The 24398-nt window shown below is 35.5% G+C and overlaps 1 protein-coding gene across 1 annotated transcript in view; it reads left to right on the top strand.

Annotated features, from left to right (window-relative positions):
• Positions 1-24398, top strand: part of LOC120348820 (high-affinity choline transporter 1-like) — a gene marked incomplete in the record, with an annotated part of 64693 nt that overhangs the window by 18371 nt on the left and 21924 nt on the right. The window contains 4 exon segments of the mRNA XM_039422242.1: positions 2669-2824; positions 7286-7434; positions 8413-8562; positions 10935-11064. Coding sequence (XP_039278176.1) covers positions 2669-2824; positions 7286-7434; positions 8413-8562; positions 10935-11064 — 585 coding nt within the window.

Here is a 24398-nt window from a genome sequence, read left to right as displayed (position 1 = left end):
GTTTCCATAACGTTGACAGTTTTACTGGAAGGGTTGTTGGCCCTTCGCAAACCCTCCTCCTTTCCCCCTAAAAGTGGGACCCCGGGCTTGGGACCGGCAGTGGCGGAGTTTACAAGGCGGATTATAACATGAAGAACATAATAATTGAATATGATATCATATTGAAATAAGCAATATATGTCAATTATTATAGATTCATTAGAAATATATTCATTAGCCGGAAATTATTAGGCCTTTTTTGTTAACATCAACTACTTGGGAAGAAAGAAAAACTTCACGTGATACCTGCTGCCATCTACTGATAGAATTTAGGAGTTAAGCTTGCTTTATTGACCAATCAGGAGAAAGTATGGACTTTGTAGGCGTGGCTCCAATCATTCACTCGTACTTGATTGGTCCGTCGTTCCTATAGTGAGATCCACGTTATAATGGCATTGTTTGATTAGCAATAGTATTGCTATCCTTGTGTATCATTCAGCAAAGCGGATAGCGCTGTCCCTATCTCGCTTTGCTCTGTTGCCAGATCGTCTTTTAACAATGTAGAATCAATAATTTGTTAACAAAATATTCCATCTTAATCATGAGAATTCATTATGAAATTATTGAAGAATAGAATTTCGATTATATTGAATAGAATATAATTGATTATTTTAAACAAGAATGAACAGTTGGTATTATATAAATAATCCTGTATCAGCTACAGCATTGACAAGACAAAGGATTGGCAACGTTGTTCTCCTATGTCTTTCTTTTCCACTGCCATTATAACATGAAACTAACTATAGCAGATAATAGCTCGTTCTTCTTCCATATTACATTATCCTCTTTCAATCATCGCCAGTTTTTCGTTATCCCATCGTTTATCCCATGAACCTCAATAAATTCATCCAGTTTTCTCTAAAATTTACAATGAATTCACTTCATCTTCACTTTCATTCATCTAGTTTTCTCTCAAATTTAAAATGTGTTTCCTTCATCTTCTCTTTCATTCATCCAGTTTTCTCTAAAATTTACAATGAATTCCCTTAATCTTCACTTTCATTCATCTAGTTTTTTTTCAAATTTACAATGAATTCCCTTCATCTTCACTTTCATTCATCCAGTTTTCTCTCTAATTTACAATGAATTCTTTTCATCTTCACTTTCATTCATCTAGTTTTCTCTCTAATTTACAATGAATTCTCTTTATCTTCACTTTAATTCATCTAGTTTTCTCTCAAATTTACAATGAGTTCCCTTCATCTCCACTTTCATTCATCCAGTTTTCTCTAAAATTTACAATGAATTCCCTTCATCTTCACTTTCATTCATCTAGTTTTCTCTCAAATTTACAATGAGTTCCCTTCATCTCCACTTTCATTCATCTAGTTTTCTCTCAAATTTACAATGAATTCCCTCAATCTTCACTTTCATTCATCTAGTTTTCTTTCAAATTTACAATGAGATCCATTCATCTCCACTTCCATTCATCTTGTTTTCTCTCAAATTTACAATGAGTTCCCTTCATCTTCACTTTCATTCATCCAGTTTTCTCTAAAATTTACAATGAATTCCCTTCATCCTCACTTTCATTCATCTAGTTTTCTTTCAAATTTACAATGAATTTCCTTAATCTTCACTTTCATTCATCTAGTTTTCTCTCAAATTTAAAATGAATTCCCTTCATCTTCACTTTCATTCATCTAGTTTTCTCACAAAATTACAATGAATTCCTTTCATCTTCACTCTCATTCATCCAGTTTTCTCTAAAATTTACAATGAATTCCCTTCATCTTCACTTTCATTCATCTAGTTTTCTTTCAAATTTACAATGAGTTCCCTTCATCTTCACTTTCATTCATCCAGTTTTTTTCTCAAATTCACAATGAATTCCCTTTATCTTCACTTTCATTCATCCAGTTTTCTCTCAAATTCACAATGAATTCCCGTCATCTTCACTTTCATTCATCTAGTTTTCTTTCAAATTTACAATGAGTTCCCTTCATCTCCACTTTCATTCATCCAGTTTTCTCTAAAATTTACAATGAATTCTCTTCATCTTCACTTTCATTCATCTAGTTTTCTCTCAAATTTACAATGAATTCCCTTCATCTCCACATTCATTCATCCAGTTTTCTCTCAAATTCACAATGAATTCCCTCCATCTCCACTTCCATTCATCCAGTTTTCTCCAAAATTTACAATGAATCCCCTTCATCTTCACTTTCATTCATCCAGTTTTCTTTCAAATTTACAATGAGTTCCCTTCATCTCCACTTTCATTCATCCAGTTTTCTCTAAAATTTACAATGAATTTCCTTAATCTTCACTTTCATAATTTAAATTGAATTCCCTTCATCTTCACTTTCATTCATCTAGTTTTCTCTCGAATTCATAATGAATTTCCTTGATCTTCACTTTCATTCATCTAGTTTTCTCTCAAATTTACAATGAATTCCCTTCATCTTCACTTTCATTCATCTAGTTTTCTCTCAAATTTACAATGAATACCTCCAGTTTTCACATCGTATTTCTATTTCTTATTGAGCCCCTGTATATTTTAACGGCAACGCTGTTCTCATATCTTTTTTCAGCTGCAATTATAACGTGAACCTCACTGTAGGTTATGTGTCATTTTCACATAAATTTTGTGAATGTTTTCTATGTTTTTCTGTCATTCTAATTGCAGGTGGTATCTTCTTCGCCAATGAAATGAGGAAGCAGGGCTACATCACCATGTTGGATCCTCTTCAAGACACATTTGGTGGCAGGATGGGAGGTCTTCTCTTTTTGCCAGCTCTGTGTGGAGAGGTTTTTTGGGCTGCTGGAATTTTCGCTGCATTGGGTACGTTTGATTCTTTCTAAAACATCCTTATTGGGATTCGTTTTTTTCCAATTTTTAAGATTTCTTTCAGTTTAAAAAAACTATTTAAATTACTCTGTTATCATATAATTTCATGGCGCTACTTAGTAGGTAGTCTTACAAGCATTTTTAAAAATCAATTCTTAATGATTTGGGTAAGTTCTATTTCCATATAGATTGATTGATAAAGTTTTCGAAAAGTAAAACAAGGACTTTAATTACGTGGCGTGAATTAGTATCCATCTAAACTTACATTTTTCGAATGGATGAAAATCAATATTATTTTGGAGTGATCCGTGGTCTAGTGGATAGAGTGCCTGCGTAGCAGCATAGAGATCCCGGGTTCGAACCCTCATTACCTAAGTTTTTTAACCAGATCACTCCCGTGTTATCGATGGGCACGTTAAAACGTCGGTCCGGCTGAGGTATGACAGTCGTGAGGCCATTGACGGCTTAAATTATATATTCAGGCGGTGGGACCTTCCCGAAAGGGACTCCCCACCAACAAAAGCCATACGAATTTACTTTTAATATTATTTTGAAAAGAACGTAAGGAGTTTTCTGCTTCTATAACTAACTTTTATTCGCATTCTACCGAAATATAACGCACTCTTAACGCACTCTTAAGGTGCGTACAGATATACGCGCCGCGGACATGAGCGATTCACTTTTAATCAGCTGATGCCAAGCTTTTTATATTCATAGTTTATAGTTTATATCTATAGTTTATTTAGGATTTTCATTCAATAATAATTATATATTAATTAGCATTTGAATAAATGCATTCTCTATTTAATTCCATCTGTAACTGGGTGGCCGCTATGGCTTCGTATAAAGTGAGCGCTGCTATCCAGAGATAAGGGTAAGCATTGGTGTAAGGTTAAGCATTAGTGAGGGTTTAGTGTGAGGGTGTAAGGGTTTGGGTAAGGGGTAAACTTCCTGACTAGCAATTGGGAGGTACCGGGTTCGATTCCCGGGCTGGCAACTAAATTTTGGATAGTGTCAGCCCTGTTGTCATGTCTGCAGTAGCAGAGGTCTTCGGGGTGATTTGCAGCATTTATTTAGGATTTTCATTCAATAATAATTATTTTATATCTATATCTTATACCGTTTCTGTAAAAATACAGATATAATCAGCTGATTAAAAGTGAATTGCTCATGCTCGCGGCGCGTATATCTGTACGCACCTTTAGAAAGCTCCACTCTACAAAAACTCATGTCTGGATCGAAGACACGATTTCTTGGTATTCTATCACCTGACGCTAGAGTTCACGCGCACCTCAAGTCTATTCAAAGATCTGAGCCAGCTGGTGACAGAACAATAACGCTGGAGACACATGAGGTCTGCTATCTCTTCATAGTGAATGATTTAATAGAATCAACAGTTTCCAAACAGTTTGCAATTGAATAATCACATCTTCTCGAATTTCGAGCTTATTTTCAATTATTTTAGGTGAAAATGTTACTGAACATTAATTGTAGAGATTTTTATGCTCAATCTCTTCCACTTGGAACTTTTTGTTTAATTGTATCGGGAGCTGATAATTGAGAATCTAAAATCAAACTTTGCATAGATGGGGCGGAGCTCCTGAATTCTTTACAGATATGTGATTTGTGGCAGTTGATAGAGCTTATTTATGTCTATTTTAGGTGTAGATTTGATCAAAATCGTTGAAGCCGTTTTTGAGAAAATCGCGGAAAACCCTGTTTTTGACAACATGTTCGCTATTTTAGCCGCAATCTTGAATTGCATTCGATCGAAATTGTTCGTTTCGATCCTTATATTGTAAGGACATACACCACACACACAACACACACACACACACAACACACACACCACACACACACACACACACACACACACAACACACACACACACACACACACACACACCAACACACACACACACACGGATGGAGATTTTGAGCACCATAAAATATAATATGGATAGCCTATGATTAAAAATCTGGTGTGCGCACTCACACAACTTTCTTTGCCGTAATGAAAATTGATCACCTGACGCTAGTGTTTACGCGCATCTCAAGTCTACTATTCAAAGATATGAACCAGCTGGTGACAGGACAATAACGCTGAAGACACACGAGGTCTGCTATCTTCATAGTGAACGATTTAATAGAATCAACAGTTGCCAACAGTTTGCAATATTGAAGAATCACATTTCTCGAAATTCGAGCTTATTTTCATTTTAGGTGAAAATGTTACTGAACATTAATTGTAGAGATTTTCATGCTTTATCTTTTTCACTTGGATTTTTTGTTTGAATTGTATCTGAAGCCTGATAATTGGGAATCTTAAATCCAACTCTGCATAGATGGGGCGCAGCTCCTGAAATGTTTACATATGAGACTAGTGGCAGTTGATAGAGCTTATCAATGACTATTTTAGGTACTGTATGAATTTGATCAAAATCGTTGGAGCCGTTTTCGAGAAAATCGCAAATAAACCCTGTTTTTGACAAAATTTTCAACATTTTAAATTTGATCGAAATTGTTCGTGTCAGATCCTTATATGTAAGGACCTTAAGTTCCGAATTCAAGTAATTCCGTTAATTGGGAGATGAGATATCGTCTACACAGACACACATACACACACACACACACACACACACACACACACAACACACACACACACACACACACCACACACACACACACACATACAGACCAATACCGAAAAACTACTTTTTTGGACTCAGGAGACCTTGAAACGTATTTGGTAATTGGGGAACCTTAATTTTTTTCGGAAAGCAATACTTTCCTTACCTATGGTAATTGGCCAAGGAAAGTAAAAATATTTGGAATAGCGTATACAATATCAAATAGTCTATAATTAAGTTTTCTTCAAGAAACAACAGATCATTCGGGAAACTGTTGAGGGTGGATAGCTTTGAGCCACATTCTATTCAGACTCACTCCAACAGCAAATTCCATTACTTATTCCCAAACTTGCGTTGATCCATTGTTGTTGCTACCTTGCTTGAATAAATCATGAGCCGGGCCAGGTCAAGACTGTCAGAATTCTACATCTGTTGTCATAATCGATTTCTTGTCATATTTTCGTACAAAGCTTCAACCCTGAATACTAACTTCTTATCCAGTAAGTTCATCTTTGTATAGTAAGATTCACGTTTTAAAGTAAGTGGAAAAGAAGGGATTACATAGTTGCCACGTTTCATTATTTACGCACATTATATCAGAATAGATGAACAGGGTGACACAGAATAACGGGAACTTTTAAAAACGCCATGAAACATTAGTGGGAAGGGCAAACATGATTTTTTTCAAACTAATGTAAAGTTCAAGACTTGCCATTTGAGTCTTATTATATAAAAGCTTCATTAATAACATCTATCACTTTTTGACAATTACTTCTTCAAGATGGCTTCCTCCTGCACGAATACTCTCGAAATCTGTGTTGAGATTGCTGCAACATTTCAGCTGGGACATTGTTAATTTCTTTTGAATTGTTTGTAAAGGTGCGTACAGATATTATACGCGCCGCGAACATGAGCAATTCTCTTTTAATCAGCTGACTATATCTGTATTTCTACAGAAACGGTAAGATATAGATATAAAAATCTAAAAGGATTAATATTGTCAAAAAGTGATAGATGTTAATAATAATATTCTCAAATGGCAAGTCTTGAACTTTACATTAGTTTGAATAAAATAATTTTTGTCCTTCCCACTAAAGTTTTATAGCGTTTTTAAAAGTTCCCTTTATTCTGTGTCATCCTGTTTATTTGAAATACATTGATAATTTTTGTCCTTCCTTGTTCTTCCTTTCATTTTTCCCACGTTTTTTTCATCAAATTTTTCGTTTTCTTCATTAAGTTTTCTTTCCAATGTTTAAAATGTAGTTCTTATTTATAATCAACTATTTTCTAACTATCTTATCTTCTTTTAAGCAACTTCTTTCTGTTTTCTTAATCAAGTTTATCTTAGTTTTTAATATCAAGTTCTTATTTCTAAAACAGTTTTTTTCTCTAAGCAACCATTTCTGTTTTCTTTATCTAGTTTGTTTTGCTTTTTAATTTTCAGTTCTAAATATTATTTCTAATCATTTGTGTCATACTTTTTGTGTAAATGAGGTTTCTTTTGCGTTTAGCTGTATACCTCTTCGAGTTGTACTTTTTTCATGTAATGTAATCTCAATAATGTTTTATAGCGTTTTTGAAAGTTCCCTTTATTCTGTGTCTCCCTGTATATTTGAAATAACATTGAGAATTTATGAGAAAAAAAAATAGTGTTGAATCAATATAATTCCCTCGAATTCCCGCAGAGGAAATACCTGGACAGATCTTCTTGCTTTTTTTAACTCCCCGAAACTCCCAAATACATGACTGTGATTGGAGTAGAGGAAACAGGAAGAAATCTATGATTTTTTTTGAATTCTGTTCTTTTTGTTCTGTTTCTCTAATAGGAGCCACATTAAGTGTGATCATAGACATGGACCAGAATACGAGCGTTATACTGAGCTCCTGTATAGCAGTTTTCTACACACTTTTCGGAGGCCTCTACAGTGTCGCCTATACTGACGTCATACAGCTCTTCAGTATATTCATCGGATTGGTGAGTGAATTCTTTAAAAAACTCTTTAGAAACTTTTCAGAAACTCCACTTCACGCATGAATCAAGATAAGTACGTTGTAAGAATATACATTGTAGTCGTTCAAGACTCATTGTTTTTCCGATTACCAGATATTTCTGAACTTCAATTATAAATTCATTTCAATACTCTTCAAATTACAAATTAAATGAGCACAGAAATAGGAAGGATAATTCTTATTCGAACTATAGAAAGAATCATTGAGGGGATGATATTATTCAGATTATAATCTCATTTTTCAATTGTAACCTAAATTTCTGGTAAATCGGATTTTCTGAGATCAAATTGTTTTGCTTTTTAGTCTGAAGCAGTTGCGTTGTGATTCTAAAGGTGCGTACAGATTTACGCGCCGCGAACATGAGCAATTTACTTTGAATCAGCTGATGCCAAGCTTTTTATATCTGTATCTTACCGTTTCTGTAAAAATACAGATATAGTCAGCTGATTAAAAGTGAATTGCTCATGTTCGCGGCGCGTTTATCTGTACGCACCTTGAAGTGTACAATGACTTGGTAACTGGCAAAATCTTGATAAGACATAGTATCATACTCAATAAAATAACTCACAAATCAGCAAAATGACCAAATAAATGACTAACACAGCAGAAAGATGTCTGCAGATGGAGTTATGAAAAATCCCTTTTAGGTGCTCTGATATTGCAAAGTATACGTCTATCTCCATGATAAAGTCTGCTCAGGTCCGCTTGCGGACGTTTGATTTTTCTCTGTCTGTTTTCTGTATACATCATTCGTCTGTGTGCATCATTCGATTGGATTTCTCTGTTGCTCTTCACTAAAATGTACCTATCTTCTTCCAAGGCTATTGGTCACAACAAAATCTAACAAATTCCAAATCAGAACAACAAGGAATCACACTCCAAAACTAATAACAAACTAATTCTGGATTTTCAATAATAAATAAGTTCTTGTTTGTTGTTGTAGTGGATGTGCGTACCATTTGCGTGGATGAACGAGAAGGTGCTTCCACTATCGAGTCAGGAGGTGGATTGGATAGGTCATGTGGATAGCAAGGACTACGGAGTCTACATCGACAATGGGCTGCTGCTCATTTTCGGCGGTATTCCATGGCAGGTGAGCTTCTAGAAACCCTGCTCCAGTACTGAAAACTTACGGAAATTGATAAGATCACATTCAAAACCTTAATAAATTTCTTGGAGGTCAGATAAATGAGTATGATAGCATCTGTATGTTTTGCTTTACTAGTCAAACCGATCAAAAATCACTGGATTGTTGTTGAAGAGTCTTTTGTTCTAAATTGAATAAGTAGAAAATACAACTTGATTAGCACAATATCAGCTGTGCTTTTAGGCTTAATTCACACCTAGGCGACTCAGGTCGAGAAGAGACTCGACTCTAGTCGAGAGCATGTGTTTCCAAATGGTGACACTCAGACCAGTCGATTCTAATCTCCGCGACGTCATCATTGAAAACACTCATGCTCTCGACTAGAGTCAAGTCCCTTCTCGACCTGAGTCGCGTAAGTCTGAGTTGAGCCTAATGGGCCCCATACACCAAGGAACTTGGATCGGCGAAGTTGGCTCGGGGAGCCAAGTTCGTGTAGGATTTGCCCACACACTGTAGTGGGGAGAGCGAACAACCGTTCGTTACTTCAGTCTTTCAGGGTCTAGAGATGAGTGTTTCAAAGCTTGCAGCTGCTGTGAGAATAAAATATAATATTGAATAAATCGCCCTGGCCGACGAACGGAACAAAGTTTTTAATCCAGATTGAAGATCCAATTCGTCACGAATTTGGTTTGCGGTTTGCCAATTTTCCACATACACTGGGAACTAGAACCATGGTGGCCGATCCAAGTTTCTAGTGTATGGGGCCCTAAGAATCAAATTTGATTTTGGTGCTTCAAAATTATTTCTTCAATGTGAATATTTCCTATTTCAGTGATAATAATAATTATGAAATATTTCTTCTATGTTTGGTTTTGATCATCTTTTTTGAAAATCTACTTTGTGAAAATAATTAAGGACTGAAAATTTTGTGAAGTGAACAACTACAAGACTTAACCTATTCCGGACTATGTGAACCTATCTAAATTTGGGAGAGGAATAGCACAAGGTTACCTTATTTTTCCTCTTCCTACCATTCCAATGATGTACTAGTTGTATGAATCAATAAAGGATGATTTGATTTTCCATGTGCTATCTACTGTGATCTTATTTTTTGACTAAATGAATAGATTTATCTGATGTTTATAGTTAACTAGCCGTCAGACTCGCTTCGCTCGCCATATCCGTCTAGCCAGGGGGCTCCGCCCCCTGGACCCCCGACTGGATCGTCCAAGAATGAGATCAGCAGTCTCGCTTCGCTCGCTTGCATTTTTCATTTGAGCATTTTTATCATATGTTAGGACAATCCAGTCGGGGGTCCAGACTAAACGTCTGGCTAAACGGATACGGCGAGCGAAGCGAGCCTGACGGTTAGTATATAATATTCCCAGGATTGAAGAAGCAGTGCCCAATCAATTTTTCCGCGATAAATGCATTGAAATCTTCAACTTGGTGCCAACCTACACAAAGTCAACTCAACTTAATGCCAACCTGACAAAATTATTAATTTAGTTGCCAGTTAACACTGTTTCGAAGAGGTACTCTATCTAGATTATAGTTCTATAGTAACATATGATATGGAAATTTCAATTATAATTAAGAGATTGGGAGAAAAAGAATAACATGCTAAAAGACGAACTTCAAACCCTTAAAAACAACCCTTAGAGTTAAAATATTACCAAAAGATTTCTTAGTGCGCCTCTCAAGGACCAACTGAACATACCTACCAAATTTGAACGTTTTTGGTCCGGTAGATTTTTCGTTATGCGAGTGAGTGAGTGAGTGAGTCAGTCAGTCAGTCAGTCAGTGAGTGAGTGCCATTTCGCTTTTATATATATAGATGAAAGATTCAGAAAAAAAACGTTGTCAATAGCAGAGAAGAGTTTATTGAAAATTTACAAGTGGGAGAGCAAGTGAACCTAAATAAGTCAGCTAAGTGATGTCAGCTTGACATCAGCTGATTGAGAGTGAATTGCTCATGTTCGCGGCGCGAATATCGCACCTTTAGATCAGCAATTGAGTAAAAAAGATAATTGTAATCAAATTGAGTTGGTGTGCTGAATGTCACAGTTTATCAGTTCTAACCCAGCCTGGGCCAAAGATTATGCCAATTAAGATGAACACTATTGTTGAAATAATTTAATTGTATGGTATGAGATGTTGTGATATTTCTGCATAATTGAAAGAATGATATAGTGGTGATATAGTGGTGATATAGTGGTGATATAGTGGTGATATAGTGGTGATATAGTGGTGAGATAGTACTATAGTGGTAATGACAACATCAACTTCTCATTCTTTCACTATTGTTGAATTTGGAAATTGTCTTAGTGTTCTTACCATCCAAATTCCAGTTTTAATGAATATTTTGTTTGTTACAGGTGTACTTCCAGAGAGTGTTGTCGAGCAAATCAGCTGCTAGGGCTCAAATTCTGAGCTATGTGGCTGCCTTCGGCTGCCTCATTATGGCAATTCCTCCAGTTCTCATTGGTGCCATTGCTCGATCTACTGGTGAGTTGCATTCTCTTTTTCATATTCGATCAATAAAATGTTGATTCCTTCTCATTCTATTGAACTGTTGCTTTCAGTTCTTCTCCAATTCATTTAGTGGAAGTTTGATTTCATTCTATATATAAATATAATTTAGTTATCTAGTTGACCGAGCGAAGTGAGGTCTAAGATTCAAGTCGACGGTTTGCATTTCTCTTTAGGTTTATATATTTTTTTGTTTATATTTATGTTTTCATTCCGCATTTACAGCGAAACGCAGCAATAGATTTTCATGAGATTTGACAGGTATGTTCCTTTTTGAATTTCGCGTCGACGTATACATACTGTTTTTTGAAATTTTGCATTTTAAGGATAATACAAAAGGAAAAGGAGTCTCCTTTGAACGCCAATATTACCGTAAAAATCATACTTTAGAATTATTCATCATAAATCAGCTGAAAAGTGATTTCACAGATGTGTGGAGAAGCCAGTCTATTGCTGTATTTCCAAAAGGTCCATAGTTTCATTCAGGTACTTGTGGATGAGAATACTGCGTGAGGTCTACTGTTCACAGAACTACTAGTACTGAAGGAAAATGAGTCTTCTTTGAACGCCAATATTACCGTAAAAATCAGACTTTAGAATTATTCACCATAAATCAGCTGTCTAGTGGACTATAATACTACCCGTTCAAAAACATCGAACATCTTGAAAATGTATCTTTCCATCAACGTTAGTAGACAGTTGACTATAATACTACCCGTTCAAAAACATCGAACATCTTGAGAATGTATCTTTCCATCAACGTTGTAGACAGTTGCAGCCAGACCTGATAACAGCGCTCACATTCCGGGACGACACGTCACGGCACGATAGGACAGAAAGCTCTATGTCTATTTAGATTTTTTTTCTAGCCATCTTAAATTGATAAATTATCTATTAATTTTTGAGAATACAAAACAATAGGTCAATGTAACTTACTGAGCGCGAGGTCTACTGTTCACAGAACTACTAGTTATATAGTTATAAAATTTAGTTTCTAGTAGAATTTTTATCTCTTCATTATAATTTCTGGTTTAACCTGTGTTTTCCGTCTCCCTAGTTTTTGAATATTCTCACAAAGATTTTCCGTTTCTTATTGTAAACCATTCGTGAAAGTCCAATAGAATTCGTTAGGTGTATTTCAAAAATATTCATCAATTCTCATTTCTATGACTGGCTGTGAACAACGTTCATCAACTCTTATCTGGCAAAGTTGCACTAATCTGTTCCAAATTTTCATCGACATATCTTCGTGCTTTCGAATATTAATATTATGAAATTTTGTTAATTTAATGAAAAAGACTAAGGAATTGTCAAAAAAACCACAGATTTATTGATACTTAGAAAGACCGGTTTCGGTTATTACACCATTGTCAATCTCTGATAAACAGTGATTCTGATTCTGACATTGATTCTGATCAGTTCATCAGAGATTGACAATGGTGTAATAACCGAAACCGGTCTTTCTAAGTATCAATAAATCTGTGGTTTTTTGACAATTTCTTAGTCTTTTTCATTCAATATGAATAATTACCACAATATCAACTTCTCAACTACACAAAACGTGAAAGTTCGTTAACATTCAATTTTATGACTGTATTGATGATTGCTGATAGAATTGACACGTTTTCCTTATTTCAAACTCATGAATTTATTTTCATTTGGAAAATATTTGGAAACTGGAGAATCGCCTTGTTCTGTAGTCAATTTTGAGAATTTTCATTTTTTCCTCGCTTATCTCTACTATGTTTTCCCGGATTTCCCTATGGTTTGTGAGTATGCTTCCATGTGTCATCAATGATAGCAATTGTATGATTTCCATGACTGAAAAACAGGAAATGTTTTGGTCAAGCAACGTCGTTAACTGAAGAAGTTTGAAAAAATCCGTCTTCGAAACATTCTAGTGATAAAACCTAAAATACTTGAACATACCTTGATTCTTCCTAAAGAATATGGGTGCCACCATATTAGGCGTTTTTTTTCTCAGGCGGTTTTAGAGTCGGCAGAGCAGGAAGCTCTCCGATTGGCTAAATGGGGTTGCGCTTGAAAAAACGGCTGAAAATGCGCAATATAGTCTTCTAGTTACAGATCATCCTTCCGTCACTCAGGACACACTCTTCCAGTGCATGAAACATCTATTTTCCTAATACAACAAGGAACGTAGAAATAGTTATTTGTATATCTAGAGTGAAAATTGCTGTTTTTTCTCCCTGAGGGAAAAGTTTGAAGCCCGAGGCAAAGCCGAGGGCAACAATTTTCCTGAGGGAGAAAAAGTATTTTTCGCTCGTGATGTACACAACATTTTTCCTCCATCTACATTTTTTTATAGAAACTGCAAATAAAATCATTTTAATAACTTACGTATTGGTGACAATGTTTCCTAACAACATAACCTAAAATCTAAAACCTAAAAACCGGTCGGCTGATTGGCACTGCCGATTGCGCTATCTATTGGCTAAAGTTAACAATTATATCAGCTGAGCGGCTACCAAAAATGGCTGACTCCAGATAACGCGTTTCAGATTTGAATTGCAGATCAAAAATATTTGTTGGTTGGTATTTTGAATAGAATAAAATATTTTAAAAATTGTATAAATTTTTATCGTCTACTAATATTAAGAATATGATATCATACAAACATATATTTCATGAGTTGATCAAATTTCTTGTTGTGGTATTAAATTCAGTTGACTCAATGACATACACCTCTATTACGCTTTCTCATCTGAGCTTAGACCTTCTAACCTATTACAATGTGAGTTTTTGAAATAGAGATGCTTCCCATGTTATTTAAATGGAGTCACTTTTCCTCCCTAGGGAGTTTCTCTGTTTTTTACTACCGAGAGCGAAAAAGTGACACTTTAGTGTTATGTTACAGGGAGTAAAGTAAGTACTTTGGACAGTGGGTGGAAGAAAACTAATTTTTAAAAACGTACGTGACCAAACAATGTGTCACAACATATTGAATGAAAAAGACTAAGAAATTGTCAAAAACCACAGATTTATTGATACTTAGAAAGACCGGTTTCGGTTATTAAACCATTGTCAATCTCTGATAAACAATCATTGATATGAAGTTTGTAATTATTTTAGCATACAAACATATATTTCATATTATGTTGATCAAATCTGGTTGAGGTATTGAATCACGTGAGCTTAGACCTTCTTACCTATTACAATGTAAGTTTTTAAAATAGAGATGCTTCTCATGTTATTTAAATGGAGTCACTTTTCCTCCCTAGGGAGTTTTTCTGTTTTTTACTACCGAGAGCGAAAAAGTGACACTTCAGTATTATGTTTCAGGGAGTAAAGTAAGTACTTTAGACAGTAGGTGGAGGAAAAGTATCATTTTAACGGATATCAATCACATTTTATCAAATGTAGCATAATTATATTCAATGCTAAAACGTATTCGTAGAAATTCATTGAAGAGAACAACATGTTTTTGACATGCTTTTTAAACAGCTTGGAGCGTTTAATATATTACTCTTTTGTAGACACTGTACAAATCATTAAAGAAACAACGAATTAAAACAGTTTGTGTCACATTTTTCAGTGACTGTCATTTCCATTCACTCATGAAAAACCAACTCTATTATAAAACTCTGAAAAAATCAACGAATTTCCTCCTTCTAGCCGTTTTTGACACACCGTTTACAGTTTGTGTTTCTATAGTGGGGTCCACGTTTTAATGACAGTGAAAGATAGGCGAAAAACGTTGCCGAACTTCTTTCTTGTCAATACCTTCTATAGACGGTAGCTGATACAGGTTTATTGATGTAATATTAATTGTTCATTATCGTTTAAAATAATCAAATATAATATTTTATCAAGCAATAAATTATATTTTTCAATTATTTCATAAAAAAGATGAAATATTTTATTAATTGATTATCAATAACTCTACACTGTTAAAAGACGAACTGGCAACAGAGCAAAGCGAGAAAGAGATAGCGCTATACGCTTTGTTGAATGAAAGCCAAGGATAGCAATACCATTGCTAATCAAACACTGCCATTATAACGTGGACCTCAATATACACGTTTACAGTTTGTGTAACATTTCCCAGTGACTGTCATTTTTATCCTCATATGAAAAAAAAAAACCACCAGCGCTACCATAACACTCTGAAAAAAATCAACGAATTCTAACCTTTCGACCGTTTTTAGCACACCGTTATCAAATCATCAGCTGACCAGCAGTTGGCAAGGTTGCTAATTGCGATAATGAAATAATGATGGTCCACCATGTAGAGGGGGTACATTTGTGGTGGAAAGGGGATGATTGCAAGATGATGAGTGGAGGGGAAATGATTGTAGGGTGGTGAGGGGAAATGATTGCTGGAGAAGGAGGAGGATGATGAGAAGGAGGATAAGGAGAAAGAGCAGGAGCTGAAGAATGGTGTGGTGGAGGAATGGAAGGAGGAGGAGAAGGAGGAGGAGGATGATGAGGAGTAGGAGGAGAAGGAGGAGTGAGAGGTGGAGGAGGAGGAGTGCGATGAGGAGGAGAAGGAGGGGGATTACTGATTGGATAAAGCCTCGACATGTCAAGGGGCGCTAGTGAGTATTACGGCGGGAAAGCTCACGTAATAGCCTATACAGAATTGGGTTACTAGGGAGGTTTTGATGTGGTGAGGGGTGGGGGTGTATAATCAGGGGACCATACAGGTGGATTTGGGGGGGTGTGGGATTTGCAATACCCCTCCCACTTGCAAGTGGTAAGGGGGTTTTTACAGACACCCTAAAGTGGGTAACAAGGTTTTTATAGATCTTTTCCTGTTGGTAAGGGTTTTTCTTTCACAGTGCAATAATTCCAGTGGATGAGGGAGTTCTTCTCCTATAGTGAGGTCCACGTTATAATGATGGTGGGGAATGATAGAGGAACAACGTTGTCGATTCTCTGCCTTGCCATTGACTTCTATAGAAGATAGCTCATACTGGTATATCTGATAAAATATAAACTGTTCATTCTTGTTGAAAATAATCAATTATATTTTATTGAGCAAGAAATTCATTTTCAAATTATTTATAATGAATCTTGATAATTGAGATTGGATATTTTGTTAATTAATTATATCCCCACATTGTTGATAACCTAGCTCTATCAGCTTTGTTGGATGATAGAGAAGTATAACAACACCAATGTTAATCATAAAATATCGGGGCACCGAGTTTCGCTCGTTATTTATTTATTGACTTTTTGATAAACCGAACACAATTCTTTAAAATGATTGGGGAAGTACTAACAGGCACAGCCCAAAACTGTTTCTTTCCCGAATTTTGATTTATACTCTATAAATAGTCCAGAAAGTAGGTTATGTTCCATACACTTGAATTCAGGTTCAATTTTCTGTTCAAACATTTGAAAACTAAAAAATTATAATTTAGATTATATACAAACCAAATTAAATAACAAAATAACACTCACTAATCACTTGAAATTGTCAAATAAAGATCAACTTTGAAAATAATTATGATATACACTAGTTTAGGAGGATTATCATGTCATGTCAAACATTTGTTCTGTTCAAACATTTGAAAACTGAAAAATTATAATTTAGATTATATACTAACAAAATAACAAAAATAACGGTATAAGTGCACGTGCATTTTTGATTATTTTTAAATCATCAAATTATGATATTCCTAATCTGAGTTTTCCTGACCTAAGCTTTCCTAACATAAAGCCTTTCCTAACCTACAGCTTTTCCTAACATTAGCTACTTATGGTTGCTACTTATAGGTTGAATGCATGTAAAGTTCTGCTACTTTGAACTTAGTTTAACCAAAAAACAATAGTGAGCGCCGTGTAATTTTTGTGATTTTGTGCTCAAAATAACATACTAAATCGATCCCAACCAAAAATTTGATGACAGGTATGTTGGCACTGGACGTGCACTTTAGCCAAAATAACAAAATAACACTCACTAATCACTTGAGATTGTCAAATAATGATTAACTTTGAAAATAATTATTATATACACTAGTTCAAGAGGATTATCATGTCATGTCAACAAATCAGATTATGTTGATCAAATCGATTAAATTGTCTAGCTAGATAAAATTTTTCGTTGATTGTTTATGATTACACAGCTGGAAATAATTCTGTCTCTCTCCCACACAGGCACACGCATCTTCTGTTATCGAGAGACGACGAAATTATCATCTGTTTTCCAAGGATGAATTATCCTTTAAATGTCGTTCAGCGAGTTTTCCAAAGAATGAGACCTAGTGCAATCGAATCTTTATATCATAAACCTACCGTGTTTCAAATCATTAGAGCCGTTTTCGAGATCCGTAAAACATAAATAACCAGATATAAAAATAGCCAGATATAAAAATAACCAGATATAAAAATAACCAGATATAAAAATAACCAGAAATTGCTCGCTTAATATAATAGGATACTGCCATTATAACGTGGACTTCACCATAGTTAGGTGTGTATTCGGATAAGAATTATTGTCAGTAATGAGTGACATAATTTCTATGAGGATAATCATTGACAGAAGAGATTCAGAAGTAGTGTAGAGTGAGAGAAAAGAAAAAGCGATCATAGAGAACTCAATATTATGAGAGGGAACTTTGAAACCAGTTTCTTGGAAAGATATACTATTCGTGAAGGAAACGGTTGAAGTGAATTGGAGAGGGTAGAGGAGTTTAAACAGTCGAATTTAGGTGTGACAGTGTCTAGGAAGCCACTTTTCTAGAGATGATTTGTAAGAATTAAAGTACACAGTTTGTGAATTTATACCTACACTTTGTACCTAAGTACTGAATATACGCCAGTTGTAGATGATACCATAGCATAAGTAGATATCCCATGGTATAGGGCGTTTATGTCGCATCTTTTACTGTTATCCCAAGCCGATAGTTCACGTACTTTCCTATGCAGCTGTGTGACGCTGGTAGTCTCTCAAATTGTGCCGTTCATACACTCTCACCCCAACAAAACAGTAAAAATTGACAATAATCGGCTTGAGATAACAGTAAAAGTTGCGACATAAATTTCCTATACCATGGGATATCTACTTACGCTATTGTTTCTCTATGATGATACTATAATAATACTGAGGGTGATGTCCACATAAGCTCTTAGGCTTGTGCGTTGGTAATAATTGAATGATGTTGAAAGATGACGATTACTTTTTAGGTAGACGGGACCGAAGGTCGATCGTTTCCTCCGGAAGACAGGGTGGCCGTATCTATGTGATTGTGCTGTGGTCAAAAACTTTTGCCCTGGTCGAGATTCGAACTCGGGTTCTCTTGATTATCAGACGGCGCGTTATCACTTACTCCAATGATATACTAGATATATCAGTGCATTTGATTGTGATGGAAGTTCAGACACCTTCTAAAATACAGTTTTCTGTTGTATTGGAGATCCCATTTTTCTAGAATGAGTGGGAACTGGGTACAAATTCATCGTGAGATAGATGATCAGGTGTTGTAGGGTGGATTATGGGTGATGCAGAGCTCAAAATCTCCCCCGGTTTGTGTAGGGTGACTCTGAAATACCCCCTCTTTCATGAGAATGGGCACGGGAGTTTACCCTTTCAGGTAACAGCTCTACGAGAGACGAGTTACCCGTGAGAGAGGTCGTGTACAGGTGTAGTAAGCTGGATTGTTGGTGAGGGGTGGTTCTGAGAGACCCACATTCGCGTGAAGAGGGAGAGCAATGTCTGGGGGTCCCCGGGTGGGAGAGAGGGGGTCGGAGAGACCTCCACCATTCATGTCTGGTGCTCTGGTAGTGGCCGGGGATTGTTTGACGTCATCACAGTGTTGTGATCGATAGAAAGGTTGAAAGGTTGCGTCGTGTTCTCTCTCCGGTTGTAGAAATGTGTGTGGTGGGCTTCGTTGATTCAACGAACTAGTTGAGAAAATTTTTCCAGTTTTTCAACTCTAGAATTGTGTGTGGTAGAGAGTAGAGGTGGGCTTCGTTGATTCAACAGACTGGTAGAGAAAACTGTTCCCAGTTAGTAAACTGTAGAATGTGTGTAGTGAAGTGGTCTTCGTTGATTCAACGGACTAGTAAAGAAAACTGTTTTCAGTTGTCAAGTGGTTGAACAATTTCTTCAACTGGATCCTCTCCACAGTCGAAGAAGCTCATGGTCCCAACTTGTTTCTTTGTTCAATTCTATGTTCGATGAACATTGTCAAAGTAATTTTCAAATAAGAGTATCGAGGAAAGCGGTTGACTACCAGTTCATGTTTTCAACACTGTTTTGTTACTCAAATGTTCATGTGCACTTAAACAGTCGGATCCATTCCATTCATTAACAGTTTCTATTTAATCTAATACTGAGAAATATGTCTTCTATGTCGTGCTTCATAGAACCTTATTTTGATAATCTACAGGATTTTTACAAAACTACTTTGAAGAACCGTAGACTTATCTGACCATGTTTAATCTTATCTTAATTTGAGAGAGGAATAGCATAGCTCTATCTCATTTTCCTCCCGCTACCATTTCGGTGATATACTTATTGTGAGAATAAATGAATGGATAAATAAGAATTTGAAATAAGAGGAAATTTAAAATATCGATGAAATTTACAACAGCGCTAAAAATATTATAATATGACGTATATTTTGTGTATTTATAATATTTTGAGTCATGAGAATGAAAGAATCTGAAACTGTTTCAGAAATTTTAAACATATAGATTTAGTTTTACACGGTCACCATTCATTCAATTGATGACTCTGGAAGCCCTCTTTCTTGACATTGCTGTCAAATATGTGTTTTAATCGATCCAATTCAACGGATACCAGAATACTACAACTCAATAGAGTGGAGATATATATATATTATAAAACTATTTCACAACTAGAAGTTCTGTGAACAGTAGACCTCACGCAGTTTTCTCATCCTCAAGTATCTTATGACACCTATTCTAGTTCATTCAGTTGAATCATAATTTACTCTTAAAAACTGTTATTTGTTTTTTCCAAATCAAAAACTCACTTATATGTAATAATACACTCAGTTCACGTTTGAATTTGTATCGAATATGATAATTTTATCCAGTTCCGTGATAATCTTTCCATCTGATAAAATTATTTCTCAACTATTTTACAATAATCTTTTTTCAATCAAGAATATTATAATTTTTTTTCAGTTTTATCTAGTTCATTTTATCATTTTATTTTATTTCATTTTCAATCATCTATTAAATTTGTTTTTCAAATGTGAGAATATTGATACTGATGGGCACGCATCATGAAAAAATAACGCGGCACCTATATTCGCTCGTTATTTTTATTTATCGATAAACAGAACACAATTCTCTAAAATGATCGTGTACATATTTCACAGCTGGATATATGTAATCTTATGAATTTCGGGGATGCATTATTTTGATTTTTCACATACTCACCCGCTCATCCACTTTTTTACTACTACACAGCTGTTCCGTCAAGGATGAATGATTAGCTTTTAATGTCTTTCAGGAGTTTTCCCACGGATGAGACCTAGTGCAATCGAATCTTTATGTCATTAACCTACTATGTCCATATTTCGTAAAATTGTTTAAGCCGTTTTCGAGATCCGTTAAACATAAATAACCAGATATAAAAATAACCAGATATATAAATACAGAAATTGCTCGCTCAATATAATAGGATATTGAAGCCCTACCTTATAGAAATAGACACGGCCAGACATCTGTGTAATGCATGCAATGAATAATCCACTTGTCAGCTGATTGATTATAAATAATTCTATAGTCTGATTGATCCTATCTTCAAAATAGATTATATATTTATATAGTGATATCAGAGTATGGAGAAATTCCTTTTCTTTTCATATTATCCTTAAAATTCAAAATTTCAAAAAACCTTGTGTATACATCGACGCGCAGTTGAAAAAGCAATATTTTCTGCCAAATCTCTTTTCGGCCGTAATCGTATTACATACAGATTTTTCGTATGTGTTTCGATGTGTTTTTTTTTTGTTGTTTTTTCATTGTATACTAATCTTGTATTGTTGTATTTGTGAAGGAGACACATAAGGGTCTGTTGTCTCCATAAATAAATAAATAAATAAATAAATAAAATTATAAGATAGACAAAAGAAAATCCGAGTTAAAACGTAGACCTCACTACGTTCGGTCAATGTTCTGAAGTTTCTGTCAAAGTCCCCCATTACTCTAAATACAAATAATGTTTCTCTCCTGTAATGTATGTCCTGTACTTATACACAGTTAGAAGAAGGAGGAGAACATTGATAAACGTTGATGAAGATTCGTTGTTAACTCAAATACTTCATCCAGTTAAAGCAACGGTTAGTACTACACTAGTACAATCTTACAGGTGCCAACGTTGATAAAAAATCGTTGTTAACTCAACTACTTCTTCCAGTTGAACCAACGGTTAGTAGTACACTAGTACAAGCTCACAGGTGCCGTAATAAAAGAACGGTTAATCGGAAGGTACCGCTATACGAAGCGGCTAGCAAACATCAGTCACTGAATTATGCAGTTCCTTTTCTCTCACGCCTTTCCTTCCGTAGCACCCATTCATCCACTTCTCTTTCTCTTTCGCTTTTCTTCTTCTCTTTTTCATCATTCTTCTCTTTCCCTATTGTCGCTTCCTAACCGTAGACAATACACTTCCTAATACATAATACAGTATGCTATAAAAAAGTGTATGACATGAAACTGACCTGAACTCATCATTTCCTGTTTTACTCAATTTTTACTTTCCTTGCCCTATTACCATAGGTAAGAAAAGTATTGCTTTCCGAAAAAAATTAAGGTACCACAATTTCTAAATTTCTATACGTTTCAAGGTCCCCTGAGTCCGAAAAAGTGGTTTTTGGGTATGGTCTGTATGTGTGTATGTGCGTCTGTTACACGATATCTTCATCTCCCAGTTGACGGAATGACTTGAAATTTGGAACGTAAGGTCCTTACACTATAAGGATCAGACACGAACAATTTCGATCAAATGCAATCCAAGATGGCGGCTAAAATGGCGAAAATGTTGTCAAAAACAGGGTTTTTCGCGATTTTATCAAAAACGACTTCAACGATTTTGATAAAATTCATACCTGGAATAGTCATCGATGAGTCTCTATCAACTGAAACAAGTCCTATATCTGTAAAAATTTCAGGACCTCCGCCCCATCTATGCAATGTTTGATTTTAGATTCTCAATTATCAGGCTTCAGATAGAATTTAAACAAAAAATTCCAAGTGGAAAAGATAGAGCATGAACATTTCTGCAATTAATGTCCAGTAACATTTTCATCTAAAATTGGAAATAAGCTTGAAATCCGAGAAAATGTGATTATTAAATTGCAAAACTGTTGGCAAGTGTTGGTTCTATTAGATCATTCACTACGAAGAGATAGCAGACCTCGTGTGTCTCTACCGTTATTGTCCTATCACCAGCTGTCTCAAATCTTTGAATAGTAGACTTGAGGTGTGCGGGAACACTAGCGTCAGGTGATCAATTTTCATAACGGCAAGGAAAGTAGTGTGAGTGCGCCACACCAGATTTTTCTGTTCTCTTTTACCGTTCTCTCATTTTCTCGGTCGCCTCATTATTCATTCCCTTTCTATAAAGATGATAATATGTCAGGCTAATATGTTTACTTGTTAATCTGTACTGTATAGTACAGTGTAATAAAGGAGAGAATTGGCTCATAGACGTACGGGTAGGAAATTCACGAGTCACGCATCATCACGTCTGAACTACTAGACTGATTTACTTAAAATTTACATATAGATTATTTATCATTCGAAGATGGTTATTGGCCTACAACAAATTCTTCAAGACTATGGTGGGTCACTTATTCAGTTTGTCAGGTTTGTAATTAGACACTTGCGGAGCACGGGTTACCTGCCAATCCAAAAATAAAATCGATATAGAATCTGATAGAATTGATATCCAGAATCGATTAATCCTAAAATCGATCGGATATGGGCTTCTCTTCTCATTTATTGTTTCATCATCATCTTTAACTGTAGATAGATAGATAGTTTGCACTTTACAACATATAGGGCCGGTTTCTGAGCTCGAGATTTAGCTAAGTCCTAGACTTTAAACAGCTGGAGTCAGAAAATTGGCTTTCCAAAACGGGGCGTAGTCGCAGCTTTTACAACAGTAGTCGTAGTTTTTATTTAATCATTTCTATAATTGGAAACGTTTTTTCCTTGCCGAAATCAGGCATTCCTAAATAATTCAAAATAGCTGAAACTTTACAGTATTTTCTCTTTATTTTATTTTGTGTTCAATTTTCTTGTTTTTCGAATTTTAATTCAAACGTGACTATGACAATGACTGCGACTACGCCCCGTTTCGGAAAACCAATTTTGTGACTCCAGCGGTTTTAAGTCTAGGACTTACCTAAATCCCGAGCTTGGAAACCGGTCCTTAAAGTTACTGTACTGATATGATTGAAGATGAATTACAGCAATTCGGTTGGGAAATTTGATAAATTGAAAAATTGTGAAGTAGATGGATATCGCATATGTAGACAGAATGCCAACAGTTATCCCTGTGATAGCTCTCAATTATTACAAACCAACAGGTGAAAGAGAGACGTTGGCAGACCAAGGGAAGAAGCGGTCTCGAAATTAAGCACGATTATAAGGATGAATTTTTATTACAATCTTATTATTGGTGAAAATTTCGATTTCTAAAAAGCTGTTTCAAAGACAGGCAATCATGTCTATACTGTGGAAGTAAGAAGAGAAATTGATAAATGTTGGTTGATTTGCAGAAATGAATGCGTTTTTCCAACCATGTAGAAGTTCCACATATTCAATGCATAGTAAACTTTTTTCTCATTTACCCGTTTCTCTCAAAATCAATGCATAACAATTAACCAATTCTCTTATTTACTCTGTCATCCTTCTTTCCATCCTCTTCCTCCTAACTTCTTCTGTTCTCCAGTCCTTATTCTCTATTTATCTAAAATTATTTCCCAATTTGTCATATCCATCCGCTTGGACATTGATAGTTTAAGCATTCCAACCTATCCTTACCTTACATGTACAGTATTTGCAATTAGTGTTCCTGAACCCACTCAACAAGCCCCTATATTCCCTCAGACGATTATACAGTACTAACATGTCAGCGTGTGTAGACCATTCCAATTTACATATCTTACTAACACACCTGTCCATGAATTGTGACTGAATACTCACTCTAATTTTAAGGTGCGTACAGATATACGAGCCGCGAACATGAGCAATTCACTTCCAATCAGCTGACTATATCTGTATTTTTAAAGAAACGGTAAAATACAGATATAAAAAGCTTGGCATCAGCTGATTAAAAGTGAATTGCTCATGTTCGCGGCGCG

Source organism: Nilaparvata lugens, chromosome 2 (genome assembly GCF_014356525.2).
Source record: "Nilaparvata lugens isolate BPH chromosome 2, ASM1435652v1, whole genome shotgun sequence".
NCBI lineage: Eukaryota > Metazoa > Arthropoda > Insecta > Hemiptera > Delphacidae > Nilaparvata > Nilaparvata lugens.
This window is presented reverse-complemented; position numbering and strand designations above follow the sequence as displayed.